At 49.1% G+C, this 14,830-nt stretch overlaps 7 protein-coding genes across 7 annotated transcripts; 3 read left to right on the forward strand and 4 right to left on the reverse strand.

The window, feature by feature from the left end:
• Nucleotides 1-8: 8 nt before the first annotated feature.
• Nucleotides 9-687, reverse strand: ALT_0933 (MMtag domain-containing protein; the record flags this gene model as incomplete). Its single annotated transcript, XM_089599063.1, has 3 exons — nt 9-187; nt 249-586; nt 650-687. The coding sequence occupies 3 exons, from the start codon at nt 685-687 to the stop codon at nt 9-11; spliced, it is 555 nt and encodes a 184-aa protein (XP_089456727.1).
• Nucleotides 688-1,163: 476 nt separating this feature from the next.
• ALT_0934 (uncharacterized protein) lies at nt 1,164-3,992 on the forward strand (the record flags this gene model as incomplete). Its single annotated transcript, XM_033558735.2, has 6 exons — nt 1,164-1,268; nt 1,320-1,327; nt 1,386-1,431; nt 1,487-2,301; nt 2,355-3,130; nt 3,208-3,992. The coding sequence occupies 6 exons, from the start codon at nt 1,164-1,166 to the stop codon at nt 3,990-3,992; spliced, it is 2,535 nt and encodes an 844-aa protein (XP_033414626.2).
• A 2,863-nt stretch (nt 3,993-6,855) lies between these two features.
• Nucleotides 6,856-7,644, reverse strand: ALT_0935 (SNUT3/LISCH7 family protein; the record flags this gene model as incomplete). The annotated part of the gene is made up of 2 exons (XM_033558734.2): nt 6,856-7,235; nt 7,290-7,644. 2 exons carry the CDS (start codon nt 7,642-7,644, stop codon nt 6,856-6,858), a joined length of 735 nt encoding a protein of 244 aa, XP_033414625.2.
• Nucleotides 7,645-8,979: 1,335 nt separating this feature from the next.
• On the forward strand, nt 8,980-10,202 carry ALT_0936 (Elongator subunit IKI1; the record flags this gene model as incomplete). The annotated part of the gene is made up of 3 exons (XM_033558733.2): nt 8,980-9,138; nt 9,254-9,407; nt 9,472-10,202. The coding sequence occupies 3 exons, from the start codon at nt 8,980-8,982 to the stop codon at nt 10,200-10,202; spliced, it is 1,044 nt and encodes a 347-aa protein (XP_033414624.2).
• Nucleotides 10,203-10,480: 278 nt separating this feature from the next.
• On the reverse strand, nt 10,481-11,367 carry ALT_0937 (SNAP receptor SEC22; the record flags this gene model as incomplete). Its single annotated transcript, XM_033558732.1, has 5 exons — nt 10,481-10,543; nt 10,607-11,012; nt 11,069-11,178; nt 11,242-11,276; nt 11,334-11,367. 5 exons carry the CDS (start codon nt 11,365-11,367, stop codon nt 10,481-10,483), a joined length of 648 nt encoding a protein of 215 aa, XP_033414623.1.
• Nucleotides 11,368-11,475: 108 nt separating this feature from the next.
• On the forward strand, nt 11,476-13,227 carry ALT_0938 (uncharacterized protein; the record flags this gene model as incomplete). The annotated part of the gene is made up of 4 exons (XM_033558731.1): nt 11,476-11,531; nt 11,651-11,828; nt 11,945-12,427; nt 12,493-13,227. 4 exons carry the CDS (start codon nt 11,476-11,478, stop codon nt 13,225-13,227), a joined length of 1,452 nt encoding a protein of 483 aa, XP_033414622.1.
• A 213-nt stretch (nt 13,228-13,440) lies between these two features.
• ALT_0939 (short chain dehydrogenase/reductase family protein) lies at nt 13,441-14,821 on the reverse strand (the record flags this gene model as incomplete). The annotated part of the gene is made up of 5 exons (XM_089599064.1): nt 13,441-13,995; nt 14,055-14,125; nt 14,177-14,344; nt 14,400-14,485; nt 14,541-14,821. 5 exons carry the CDS (start codon nt 14,819-14,821, stop codon nt 13,441-13,443), a joined length of 1,161 nt encoding a protein of 386 aa, XP_089456728.1.
• Between the last annotated feature and the right edge of the window lie 9 nt (nt 14,822-14,830).

A 14,830-nucleotide genomic window follows, 5' to 3' on the forward strand; every position in this document is an offset into this window, starting at 1 on the left:
CTCGGCCCTTACCCTGCTCGTGGACCGCGAACTCGTTCGCCTTCTCCGGCGTTCGCGATCACGAGACCGGGATCTCGATCGGTGACGGTGGCTTCGATGATGACGTTCGCGCTCTTCGTGATGCCTGTGGTGTCTGTGGTGTCTGTGGTCTCTGTCTCTGTCTCTGTCTCTGTCTCTGTCTCTGTCTCTGTCTTTGTTGCTCTCGCGATCCCGTATACGATGCCTTCCTGGACTCCAACTCCGTTCACTTCTCCGTTCCCTCTTCCTATCAGCTGGATCCTGGACCGCAGGCTCCGTCTCCCTTCCGCCTAGAGGTGTAAGGTTTGCATTGGCATTCCCACTCGACGCTGGTAGGGGTAGCCCCAAGGCTCGTGCCATGGCTTCCTCCTCTGCTTGTTTGACCCGCTGTAGCTCCTCACGATCCCTTCGGGCCTGCTCTTCCGCGGTTGTCTCGCCCTTGGCATACCATTGTAAATCTCGACCTTGTTGCCAGCGACCGACGGGGGCCATAAGAGAATGGCCGAGGTAATTCTCGCGATGCGCCGAGTCCTTCACTTCAGACCATTTAAACTCGCCGCGGCCGCCGCTATTACAGTCAATATCCATAGAGTAAATACAGGGGTAAGGAGAAATTTCAGGGAGTGCTTACCGGCTGCCTTCTTTACGAACACCTGCGACAAGATCCATCTTGGCTTTATCCCGTTTGCAAAAAGCTCGGTGGTGGTCGTTCGTCAACAGATGGAGACTTGGTGATCAGCTCACTGAAGGGGGCACATGGCACGTGCGCATGTACGCCTGAGGCATCAAGAAATGTTGTCTGACCTCATTGATTACCACAAGAGGACGAAGTATATCATCTAACAACCCAGTCAATTCCATAAGGCGGCTTTGGACGATCGTCGCTTTCTACAATCAAGACATGCCTCATATACATCTATTTGATGTATTAATGCGATATAACCGGGCGGTTCGATGATGTTGTTTTCAGTCTGGTACATATACCCCTCATATTAATGGCTTGATAATACTATCATCTCTCCTCCCCTTCTCACCGTCTTGAGTCGTCCACTCTGCTTCCGTATCTTTCAGGAGCTCGATAGAATTGTGAAACCCTTTTTTTCTGGCACTCTCCTGTCAGTGAAAACCACTGTAATTTACCAAATATGGCGTCTCGCAGCGGTCCTGATGGGGAACCTTCGGGGCCGAGGTTTCGCCCAAGAGACGGCCTACATCTCCGACCGCTGAATGTCGAAAAGGGATCACACAGGGTGTGTAGCGCAGTTGCTCCTCGACTGATACTGGCTGACTACTTTTCTTAGTTTCCGGTGTATGTCCAAGTTCTGCTCTATGTCCAGATTCTCTGAAGGACACTGACACTGTCGCAGGTCGGACTCTATACCTCCCCAGACCGCAACTTGGCGGAATAATTTGGTCAGTTAACTTCATTTTGTGTACAAGCAGGAACTCTATGCTGATATATGTATAGACCGCACTTTCTCAGCGTCGTAACTTGCTGTTCGTGGCCTACAGCCATCAAATCTATGTATGGGAGCCTGCTGGCTCGTTTCAGATGCTTGGCTCCCAGCCTGAAATGATCATTACTCCTGTTATGAAGGAGCCCCATAGCAGTGGCTATATATCGCCAAGCTTCCCTCATGCCATCAACAACCTTCTCGTGGATGATCTCGGCCGCGAGGAAGTGTTACTGCTCGTCACTGACTCGGGTAACATCTGCGGTTACCGAGTCGAGGCAATTTTCTCAGCGCTGAAGCGCGCCGCAGAAAACAAGGAAAACGACAAACGCCCGCTTGACGGTTCCCAGGTGGACCCATTCTTCGTTGAGTACGTGCAGGCGAGCGCCTGGGGCTTGGCTATACATAAATTTGCGCGGCTTATCGCTGTAAGCGCAAACACAGGTCTCGTCACTGTCTTCGCATTTGCGCTGGTAAATCCTCCATCTAAAGATGGTAGCGATGAGCTGGAGAATGAACCCGATTTCACGGACTACGATCAAACCTGGTTGGACGTTAGGGGTAATGAGCAATTTGCGCAATTGCAACGACTCATGCCGGACAAGCATCGGACAAGAAACATCAAGCTTACTTACACTGGGCACTTTTCAAACATACCGTCTGTCGGGTTCTATAACTGCGATCTTGATCCCAATGGAACCTGGATGGTCAGTACTGACATTGACAACAAGCTTCTTGTGTGGAAAATCTGGGAAAGCCTGGGCCCATTCAACGTCTATCACTTCAACGAATCTACCGTTAGGTCGTTTCCCGAGACTTTGCGTAATGAGTAAGAGACAGATATCCTTGATATTGAATGACAACTTATGCTAATTTAAACAGCACTGAAAGAGGCTGGGCCGTCCTCGCCCTTGACCCACGCACCTTTCAGCCAGTCAAGTCTACAGAAGAGGCCTTTGGCGGCCAGCCGTTGCGTCGCAAGAAGCGCCGCCAGGTCGTTCTCGACATTACGAGATTGAGCAATCGTATACCAGATGCTTCACATCTTTACAACTACTTTCCTCCCGCAGTCAGGTCTGAGCCTGATCAATCAGTTTTGCCTGACATCTTTGGAGCGGACTGTCGCATCAGTAATGACCCTCATAAACAGGCCTATTCGACAAGGCCCAAAGGTCATCCCCGGAAGTACAGCGACTCTTCAGACTCGGATGCTGGTGAAGCCAATCATCCCTCAGAGGCAGCTGACAGCCTTGATGACCATGCTGCGGACGGTTCGGCTGCTGAGGATGAAGGTAGTGAGTCAGATACGAATTCGGACCCAAGCCAGAGAGCTTCGAACCAGGATGCTGTCGGATCTGGCGACAATGGGAACACAGACAGGTTCCACGACGCAACCGTCAATCTTCGGCGTCATCGTGGACAAGGGCCTCTGACAACCGCGGAGTTTCTTCAGTTTGCACTGTTGGAAGCCTTAGGTGGCGACATCCCGGGTGCCGAAGAATATTTTGACAACGATCTAGATTACTCGGATATCGACGAGGACAACCAGGGAGAAGACAGCGACGAGACTGATGAGGAGATGGATGACGCTGAGGATCGTTCCTCCGATAGCGATGCAATTTCAGACACTGGACTGCCTGCATACTCGGGCTCGGATGGTATGTAGATCAGGTTCTTTCCATTCCGTAACAGCGGGCATCATGGGCATGCTGACAAACGTTGCTACTGATTCCAGCTCTCTTTCGATTTTATTTCCCAATTCTTCATTTTTCGCAGACAGACATCCGTCTGCTTCCTCACCCTCTAGCGCCACAACCCAGTGTTGTATGTGGAGCGCCGCTTCGACAGGTTTTTACCAGACCGATAGTCTCCATACGGGCGTGTGATCGATTTAATATGGTCAAATGCATTCCCGAGCACGGCATAGTCGTCGCGGCATCCCAGAAAGGTCGTGCGGCCGTGATAGCTCTCACGCAATCAGAAGAAACCGGTCTGTCATTTAGAGTCGATTGGATAGTCCCATTCGAGAATCAGGAAAAGTTCGGCGAGCGTCCGTTAGTGCCCCTGTTAGGCATGAGCGTCGGCCCCATTCAGGGTTTTGAGATGCCTCCCGATGTGCCTTATATCCCTCGCGACGTGGATGACGGCAAAGAATTGCATTTCCGATTTAAAGATGTGAATCACGACAGGAGCAATACCTCCACTTCATCCTCCAATATCAAGGGTGATTCGAGAAAGATATACGCTCCGACGTTTCCTTCAGGGCCCGGGCTGAGACAATCTCCGACAGAGCGTGAACAACAATACCCATCCACGCTGCCTGAGTGCCACGCTAGAGCGACCCGGGCCTATCAGCCAGAGGAGCATTGGCGAGGCTGGAATCCCTCGCGTCGATATCGGCTGCTGTTGATGTACGATGATCATACCGTAATGAGCTACGAGTTCTGGTACGACTGGAAGAAGAAGTTCGTATCCGAGGAAGAGGATGGAACAGACCAAGACGAAGTGCTCATCGTCTGAGCGCCATTCAATCTGCACAAGTTCTTTTATAAGCCAATTCATTCTGTACAAGAAACCATCTGACATACACACAAAATCCCTCTACCTATTCATGAATGTACAAAGGCAAATCAGCAAATACCTTTTATTATCATTTCCTTAAGGCATAGTTCAGATGACATGGTCAAAATGTATAAACATTAGCACCCAATGCAGCTTGGTTTCAATGTACAGCAAATATTCCAGCACCTACTTAACTATAGGGGTTTGGAATATCTAGCCTCTGTACATCCTTCAACCAGTAAAGCCAACCCCACATCCCAAATATCGACTCTCATTTGAAGAACATCTGTCCGCCGTCAGTCATCCAGCGTCAGCATAATGATGATGGCTCAGATATCAAGGGCTATGCAAACACTTGGGGTCAGAGGATCCGAGGCAGTCCGTTAATGGCTTGAGGTCATGGCATGGTTTGAAGGATCATGGTTGACACACATGTCCGTGCTCACATGTCTTCAAATGATCGTGTGAAAACATCTGACAGGATGACAGAAGTCGTGGTAGTGACGGCCCACTCTGAGTTAGGAATCTACTGGATTCCTGATCGTTATATCCACCCCTTCCTCTGTCTCTGGAGCTCCGCAGTACCTTGATAGCGGAAGTATCCTCCTATAGGGGCTATGACAGCTAAAATAGACGCCCAACATCCTTCAGGATCGGGATACACGTCAACTCCAGGATGTTTCCGATACGTCACCGCTCCACCATTCCATTCATCGTATACGAGACCCATACAACCCGCCTCAGGATCTCTATTTACAGAAATATCCAGTGGCTGAGCACCAGTGCGGGCACAATGCAGATCTATCCCGTTACATCCGACATGATGCGATGGCTAAGGTGTACATAGTACAAACCGACCTCCTAGATTTGTGAATGCTGATTAGAGAGCTCTCTTGAGCATGTGCTGAGTAAAGGCAGGAAAGCTAAGATAAGGTGTACAGTAAGTGTACTTAGTGCCTGCAGCAGTGAGGTACGTATGTCAACAGATATTGAGATCTTTATCATCAACTGGATTACAACGCCTGTAATGTGACTTGCGTACTTACTAGAAGGATTTTCATAGGTAGGTTGATAGTGAAACTAAACATTTGTTATTTGTGACATATGTTCATGTATGGTAGATAGGGCCTTGACAGACCTTGAATTCCAGCAAGCAGGGCTGAGCCTGACAAATAGGGATTATTGCCCGCCTAGAGCGGTACGTACTCCGTATACATAGCCACTGGGCTGGATCTGATCATCGTCTCACTCTCAAATCCTTCAGGATTGGGGTTCCTTGACTTCTCTGATACCAAGGAATCCCGATATGGGATGTCTATGGCCTCTCACGGGCTCAGCTTGTAACAGATATAAACTACTTTGGTAGACACTATAGACTGATTATCTCTCAAAACTTGTGGCCATTGTATTTACTTCAACACAGGCTTCTCCAAGGATCAAATATTCATTTAATTACCATTCTTTGCCATCATGAAGTACAAGTTTGCACTTTCGTCACTCTTTCCTATAACGCTTGCCCAATATGGAGACCCAATACCAAATGATGTGCAACAGCGGCTATGTTAACTAACTAGTGGAATGACTCTAGCGAGTTGCTTGTAAAATACTCTAGGGAAGGGATGATGAGTTGGCACAGCTAACCCGCAACAGTGTGAATACAAACAATAAGCTTACTGTTGGATGCAACACAGCGGAAAAGCCAGCAGAAGCAGAATCAATACGATACGGCGCCACCATATTGGAGAGAAATGGAAATGAAGCTAAGTAATAGTGGTCATGTCATGCGTGGAAATTTTTCTTTGCTTGCGTGCTGGAGGCATCAAAGATCTCGGGACTGTCGTCAACGAAATCACACTATATAGTCTGCAAGAATTGAGCGAGCACGAGATTGAGTAGGGAAATGGAGTCCAGAGTGGATAGGCAGTGTTGAGCACCTGTCAGCTAAATCGATGGATAGAGGACTTCACATTATTCAATCTCTTGCAATCCATAAGGCTCACCGTAGGTACCAGTCAGCAGTGGCCACCCCACAGTTGGGTAAGTACCCAGGTAGGCACAGTTTCGTGGCAACAGGTCGTATAATCGTCGGGGTATGGACGGCTGGCAACCTCGTGTTGATCTAGCGAAGATGGCCGCACTTCCTTTCGAAGAAAAGCGGCAGAAAGGGTGCATTTTGGCTGGGCTAACTTCGGCTTGGCTAGCTTGTCTGCTGTATCACTTCCAGGCTCGTCACTGTGTCCCCAAGTTTCATTGGAGGCGGAGGGGAACCTCGCGCTTCCAATGCTGAGGCTGCCATGCCCTGACTTGTTCCGTGGATTCCTAATCGCCTGTAGTGCTGACAGGCTGTCGTAGAGGATCGTTGCATGTTCTTGCCCCAGTATCACTGGAGCTCTTTGTCTCTCGGCCAACAATGCTCTGCTGTTTTACCAAAGTCCCGAAGCTGGGGTCTGACTATCGTTAGACGCAGCAAATAGGGTTGGTCAACTTGAAAAGAACTTTGACTTGGAAGCCAATAGAGGAAGAGTTATTAGTTGCTCTCATCGCCAGAAAGCTATTGGTATTGTACTGAGGGTTTGGTAAGCATGACCTAGCTGCTGACTCTTATCTGGTTTGAATGAATATGAACACTCCAAATATCCCGCCCAGACTTAAGACACACAAAAGAGCTTGCCATAACAGAACCTACTCCGGTAAATGCGCAGAATGGATAACAAATAAAACTGAAGAAACTGCCCAGATGAAGAAGATTGAGGAGAAGAAACAATGGAAGTAAAAGGTTCTTAGCGATCATTGTATCACAAAGTCGCAGTGTCGCTTTGCATCAAGGACTGAGGGGCCTGTTGAATCCGCCTACACGGTTCATGTACTGTCTGTACACAGTCTTCTTCTCTTTCCGTACACCGTAGACGTCGTTCCCAGGCACTTTGGTATTCTTCGTGCTCCTGAACCTTGTAAAACCTACGGTCTTGCGCATCAGCGCCTCCATTTCATCTTCTTCGATCGGTACTGCGGGGTCCAACTCCATCTCGTCCTTGTCTCGTCGTGACGGTGAATGTGGGACACCATTGCCATACGGACGATTATCTTTGCGATCGTCTCTGCGATCTCCCTTAGGCCCTCGAGGTGGCGGAGTTCTAGTCCTGTTCCTATTCCCATTCCGATTAGGTGAGCGGGAGCGGTCGCGGTATCTGTCTCGATATCCTTGGAGAGCATTAGGTATGAGTAACTCAAATTCATTAGTAGGATACAGCATACCTCGTCGATCGGAATGTCTTTCTCTGGTCGCGCTTATATCTCGGTCCCTTGCTCCCCGACCATCTCTATCTTGATCTGTCCTATCGCGATCGCGGTCCCGGTCCCGGTCCCGGTCACGCCGATCTCGAGACCTGCTCCTTTCTCTGCGCCTTTCAACCCGATCTCTTGAGCGTGAACGATATCTTCTGTCATCACGGGGCCCGTCACGCCGCCGATCGTCCTTCTGATGTGCGTCACGCCGAGGGCTTCTGCCAATATCTGAGTCCGGCTCAGGGGAGCGCGTTTTCCGTTCGTCTAAGTCCCACATTGTCGAGCTATCGACCCGTCTTGCTCTTTTCGCGGGGGGCTCTGCCATTTTTCAACTCCGCGCTGTTGCGGAGATCGTGATCGTAATGGTCGATAAGGGAGGCGTGCTTCTTTCGACGCTCGAGAGTAAGGCGATATTCGGCGACTGGTGAGGGTATTATTATAGAAATCACGGAAGACTCATGGCTTGTCTAAAAAAAAGGGGTATCAATTCGTCGAAAAATGGGGTTTGCCGTGTTCTTTTGCTGAAACAATATTTGGTGCAGTCGAAACGGAGAACGCGAAGTTAATACGGTTGCCGATTTCTACCCGATGCGCCACTAAGCCAATTCAACCCGTCGACTTTCAACAATCTTTTACAATCTTCAGTCGCATCCGTTTTCTCGTCATCTTTCAAGACCAACCTTAAAAGAAGATGAGGACAGTGATACTGAAGGGCTCAGTGTCTTTAAGCACGGTGTAGCTAGCTTTCGTCTACGCTGCTGATTTCTTCCGGTTTCACGAGCAGTAGCTCCTTTTTGCAGTTCTATTTTCGACATATTGACTCCTTTCCCAAAAATAGCATATTCATGGGATCGTCAAACTGATTACCATCATTTTTTTTTATATGTCATCCGTTACAAACCAGACACAGCAGAAAACAACGACATAAATGGATACTGTGGTCTTCAATAGTTTGGTGGCTATCTCAAACTATCGCTGAGCTGAATCCGAACTTCCAGCGCTGAAGCGCACTTTCATCAGATAAGGATAGCCCCATATCCTGGTTTTTTATGAAAGCGAGACTATGTCCTCCGTTGATTTGATAATAATTGGCGGAAGCTCAGAGAGACATCGAAGGCCCACATACATCTTCTAATACCTAAGGTCTCACATATCCGTGCAATATACCAAATACCGCTTGAATGATGAGGAGCGAAAGTCTAGGAGCACATCAGACTGAATAGAGGGACGGATGTGTGAGAATGCCGTACCTGTAGTGAGGTAGCCTCCAGAGAATCTCAGCCAAGTATTCAAAAGTAGCTTTCAGGATTTCTTAGTTCTTAATCGGCAACCCCCAGGTTAAATACTAGAAAATCCTCATTCTTCTATACCTTATCTGACTACAAGGGTACCTTGCGCCTTTCTCTAGTGAGAGATGAAGGACTAACTCGCTTTGGTGCCTCAGGCAGTCAGGTGCCCAGTAATCTGCGAATTCGATGCAGCCTGACGGCCCGTCCCGCTGAGCCTCAGTCTAACTGCGAAAAGTAGTAGTCGCAAAGAACTGCCCAAGAATATTCTGGTGTCGGTGATTCAATAATTTCTCCGATCCCTCGAAACAGACCCCGCGCCGCGAACCTTTTCATCGTCGACAAAGGCTCGCACGACGTTTGTAGCCTACAAAATGGCTCCTTCAAATTTATCTCATCGTCAGACACATAATCTACTTCTAATCTCGAAACTTCTAAGCCTCAGAGACACAGCTTCCCCACTCACATTGTTGTTGGACTCTCTAGAACAACCAGCAACGCCATTGATTCACGAGTATATTCGACGTGCAAGAGTGAGTAATTTAACCCATGAGCAAAAGCTACATTTTGATCATGCATGCCGGCTATGATCATTGCTATCATGATCTATTTTTATGCTGATTTATCGTGCTAACGGCCCCTGGGAAGCTTTCAAAAGTTCACGTAACGCTCGTAGCTTTCGAGACATTGAGGTCTTTCGAAGGTGTTGATGCATTCATCTCAGCTCGGAAGAAGCATCCTTCGGAAATTGTAAAGGAAGTAGGCGCTGCTTACCAGCCTGCTTCTAATGTTCCCTCGCGCCGTGAGTGAAATATTCGGACCGATTTCTGCCCGATTATGCTTACGTCTTTGCCCCCTGGTTATAGGTCGATTAATTCTCATTGATTCTATCAATCCACTCTTGCGCTCTAAAAAGACCGATTCCCAGTTTCATTTGCCAGCTTTTCTCGGCTCGTTCATTGCACCTCCCGGGTCATCTCTTGCCAAAGTTGAGACCTCACTTATCGTGACCTTCCACCAGGACGTCCCGACCCCCTTATGTGGAACACCCTACTCTCCATCCTCGTTTTCTGTGCTTAGCTATCTCGCAACGACCGTCATCAAGCTGCACTCTTTCTCACACATACTTGCCCAGAAAGCTGCCCGTGATCGCAGTCTGGCAGCGCCTGTCTTTGGACTCGAAGAAGAGCTGAATGGAGTCCTTCTCGGCCGACTGGACAAACCAACAGGAAAAGAATCCGTGGAAGGTATCGTGTTAGAAATGGAGCATCGCCGTAAAAGTGGACGCGGCGTTTTGGAGTGGTATGTACTACCACCAGCAGCGCGCTATCCATCCAATTACGCAAAGGAAATTGTAATTCTACTGGACGATCACCCGCTGTATCGCCCACCGATGGAGCCAGACATTGGAATGGAGAGCAGCGAACCAGAGTCGACTTTTGAGTTACGTCTCACTGAACGGCAAAGAAGGGAGAGAGAAGGAGTTGTGTTGCCTTACTTTGATGCGCAGCAAGGTGACGGTCCCGGAGAAGGCGGACGCATTCTCTATGATATGGGTGAAGAGGATGATTTTGACGAAGAAGAGGACGAATTATAACCTTTGACCCAGCTGGTCACAGCGCCTTCGCAAACCGTCTACATGACTTCGTCTCATCCTTCATATGCAGACTCTCTTCTGGTTGCCGCCAGCAGTGAAGTACCTGCTTCTCTGTGTCTTGCAATAGCAAGTGTGAGGCTTTGGCTTGGAGATTATGTGTTTATCAAACTGAGGAGGCCAAGTATGAGTGGCAGGATGTCCTGCATCCATGAGGAAACATTAAGGTACATTGAAGACAGGGGGTTTAAACACCCTAAGCGCTCGGGAGAGGAAACAGATCAGAAGAACCGAAGCCAGATTAGGAAGAGCAGGAGGAAGCCAACACCCGCAAATGGCCCATACTATGATAAGTTAGAAGGGCATTTCCGGAAATCTTCCTGTGGTTGGGTGTCGAGACAACTTACCTGCTTGATCAATAGCTCCCAGTTGATGCGAACTGCGGCTTTCTTATACCTCTTACTGTCCTCCCGCAGACGCCCCGATAGCTCGCCCATGCGTTCCAAACTATCACCTCTATACAAAAGGTCCTCGATATTCTTGGTCATTACCTTGGTCACATCACGAAGCTCGTCATTTAACCGGTCGAGGTTTTGCGATGCACGGCTATCCTGATAAATCTTCTTGGTGCGTTGAATGAAAGTGTCGAACTCCACAAAAGCATATGGTCGCAGAGTCGGAGAATGATATTGTGACGGGGAGTATGTGGTGGTGAATTCCGTTGCTAGGTCCTCGAGATAGGTGAAGGCAAGCTTCCGGGGGTACGAACGGTCGCAAATACACAGAAAGCAGATGTCGTCTTTGATGAGATAGCTAAATTCGGAATAAGTTAGGTTTCTATGGGTTCTGCATATGAAGACCGTGCGTACTGTAAATTATACTGGCCGCATTCAATACTGGCTTGTGGTGCAGAATTGCGGCTCAACCGGCGAAATATCATTTTGGCTTGAGACTTAATCTCGGAAAGCTCCGCTTCTGCCTGGATAGAGATTCGGTTAGCTCTTCTCTTAGGAAGATGCAGTGAATGAGTCGTCAAACTCACTTGTTCATCATCCACCGACGCTGCTAGCATTAGGCCTTCCTCTTAACGTCAGTGACTGCTCCGTTTCAACACTACAGTGTGCTGTATCTTACCATCTAGCCTTGCAATCTGAGTTGATTTGACCATTATGAGAGCAACTGCAACCTTATCTACCGTCTAAAGTGTGCGCAGACCTTCAGAAGACAGCTGTCAGAACACATTAACACCGTGATCCCCTTGGTGTTGTCCTCAACAATGGCCCGCAAGCGCAAGGCGGTCGAGAGCGGCAGTACGCGGAAACAACCGAAGACGTAAGTGATGCCATCTAGTAACACATAGCGGACTGCGAAAGCTGAGATATATGCTTCCCTTCGCGGCTCGTATCTTTTACGTGGTTCCTAAGTGCAGACTTCTAACGATCATGATTCAGAACCCGCTCGACGCGCTCTGCTGATGTAGCAGGCATCGATGACGCTGGCGCGTCCGGCTCCGCAATGTCTACAAACACCAAACCGAAGCGAAATCCCCGGAGAACGGCAAAGGATCGGTGGGAGGAGGAAAAGTTGATGACCAGTACCACTTCGCAACTGATTGATATAGACCTTGTGGTATGTCGTGCCTGAGAGGATTATGTGCGCTGCCGGAGAACGTGACCGGAGAACGTGACCGGAGAACGTGACCGGAGAACGTGACCGGAAAGCTGATTGAGGTTGTTCTGATCTAGAAACTCCTCGCGCGGCCCGAGGCATGGGACTGCCTTGAAGAAAGCGAGAAAGAGGAGATCCTGAGTCTTCTTCCTGAGAGTTTACACCCAAACCGCGAGTCCACGTCCGACGATCCGGAAGCGAAGATACCCCCTTTACCTGAGTCTTTCCTGCGCTATTCGAACTTCTGGCGAGATAGCATTCGTCTGTTTCAGCTAGATCTCCAACATGGCCGTTATGACCCTGAATGGCAACGCCAAGCTCATGAGGCTGTGCGCGAAAGGGAAAAGGGGAAATTTGATCGATTTAAAGAGGAGGAATTTGAAGAGTTTTGGGGCCAAAAGCAGAAAATGGACAAAACTCTTGCCGCTGGACAGAGTTCCCAAGTGAAGTTGACTACGCTCATTGAGCATGGAGTCGTGCGCGAAGGCGATGTCTGGAAGTATTCGCGAACCTTTGCTGGCAAAGGGCGAGATAAGATCTTAGTCGAAAAGGAGGCAAAAGTAAGTGCATGCGCTCTTCTCTCGTTTGCTAAATACCCTCTGAGCTAACCGATACTCATGGCTAGCTTCTGAAGATTAAAGGGAAGCGATTGACTTTTGCGATCCCTTCAGGCCAACGGGTCTTCCTGCCTGCCAGTCAAACTCCAGTCCGGCAGCATTCTACGGCAAGTCCTGAGACCAAGGACGAGATTCCCAAAACCGAGGTCTCCGCGAACGGAGCTGCAAAGGAAAACGAAGAAGCACAGGGGGACACGGATAACACAAGAAAGTCCGGATCCTCCAGAAAGCGGAAATCTGAAGTCGAGCACGATAGTCGCAAAAAGCGTCAACAGGAACCTATATCTTCTGAGGATGACTCGCAGAATTGTGAGCCAGATGACGATGTTGTCCTTGTAGCCAATCCTAAAAGCTTGGCAGTGGAGGTCACCAATCCTCGAGCAGAGGCGGATTCATTCTTACCTACAGGGACACTCGACGTTGTCTCAACTAACAGCACAGAAGCAGAAAGTGCTGCCGCAGCAGCAACTGAAGTCCTCCAAGGTAACGTCACTTCTGGTCTAGCGAAGGACGAGGAGTCATCCTCAACCAACGTGGCCGGTGATTCGGATCAGACCTCGGAAATCATTTTAGAGAATATCGGGGGTCCAAACGCCCTCGCTCTGAAAATCCTGGAAGTCGATGGGCGTATCAAGGACGTTCCTAACGGGAATGCTTGGAAGGAATTTCGATCTTACCGAAACAACCAGGACATGGGGAGTTTATGGGAAGTCAGACAGGCTTGGTACCTTAGAGGGATATAAAATCTTTTCTTCAATGTATCTGGGAGAGATTTGTGCTGGCTACGAGTTGAAACGCGAGCATTAACGGTCATTTCCTCATAATTGTCCTCGGCCAGGTGTTCTCTTCTTCAATCTTACGTGGAGCCCTTAAGAGCTACTTTTTACCGAATGGAATAGCAGTTGGAGTCTCGAAGAAAGCGCTTTAGCAAGATTTGCGAGTCCGCGATTCAAACGTCAAACTGTTTCATTGTGGTTTGCCCCCAGGACCATATTATCTTCCTTGGACGGACCGGGACCACCATCGGCAGCGTAATCGACGGCGAAGCTTGCTTGGATGAAATCCTCCATTTCTTCGCTGACGGTTTTGAGCTTCTCTTTGACGCTTGCAACACCTTCCTGTCCCACTATGTGACGTGAAGGCGGGTTCTCATGACCAGCGATGGCTGTGATAGCGTACACAGTCTCTTCAACCAAGACTTCCATATGTGCGGAACTTAGGGGTGGATACATGGAGAAAACTCTGGGGGCGGAAAAGGGCCCTTCTTCAGCAGAGCTGACTTGATTTGAGTTTTGGGAGCCGTTCTCCGTGCCCTGAGTCTGTTGGTGGGGTAGACGAGGAACCAGTCTGTTCAATATACCACGAAACAAAGGGGCATGATTGACGGCTGGCGAGTACTCTGGAACTATGGGAGGCACACTGGTAATCAAATTTGTCAGGATACCTATTTCGATGCTGCATTGGAAGATTGTGAGCTTCACGTTGAATGGAGCGATTTCGTATGCAAGGCTCTAAATAATGAGACTTCTTAGCTAATGTATAGGAAATGTGCATTCTGCCAACAACTTACATCGCAAAATCCCTCCAGGGCCCAGCCAGCGGCGGAGTACATCCCAAGGCCGGGTGTACCGATGTGGGCAGCTACTCCAGATTAGAGTCGCATAGGAGCAATAGGGGCAAGGGATATCATACTAATGCTAGAAAGAATCATAATATGACCGGATTTTTGCTTCCTCATGTGAGGCAGCGTTGCTTTGATGATGTTCAGAGGACCGAAGTAATTGGTTTCAAACTGGTCCTTGACCAAGTTCAAGGTTTGCTGAGAAGCCGCAAGCTCTTCTACCGCGCCGACAAGAGCTTCTGGCGTGTCAGCACATAAACCAGAACTCGGAAAACAGTAGAATAGATTCCTTACTCTGGCTAGTACAGCAAAGTAGGATGTCTACCTTGCCGAATGCTGCGACTGCCTCGGCGACCAAGGCTTGACATTGCCCTATCATCCTACATGTGGAAGGTGAGCTCTGATCAGTAAATTTGGAGTCAAAAATGTCCGCACCTGATATCCAAAGGGACTGTCTTGAAGCGTTGCACCCATCCTTCGTCACGGTGGCTCTCAACTTCAGCCAGGAAGTCCCCGAACACCTCGCGACGGCATTCGTCCCGGTCCAAGGATGTATGTGCCAGTCCCACTAACGCATAGTCTCCGTGCTTAAGAATCTGGCGCGTAACCGATATCCCAATGGGCGAGTCTCCTGCTGTGAGAATCCATACTCGCGGTTCGCTATGGGCAGGAAACTGTGGGCGGGAGTAATCGGGGGAGGGTTGATTGTCCGTCATTAGGTCGCA

This window comes from Aspergillus lentulus (assembly GCF_001445615.1).
Source record: "Aspergillus lentulus DNA, contig: Alt01, strain: IFM 54703, whole genome shotgun sequence".
In the NCBI taxonomy this organism is placed as follows: Eukaryota; Fungi; Ascomycota; class Eurotiomycetes; order Eurotiales; family Aspergillaceae; genus Aspergillus; species Aspergillus lentulus.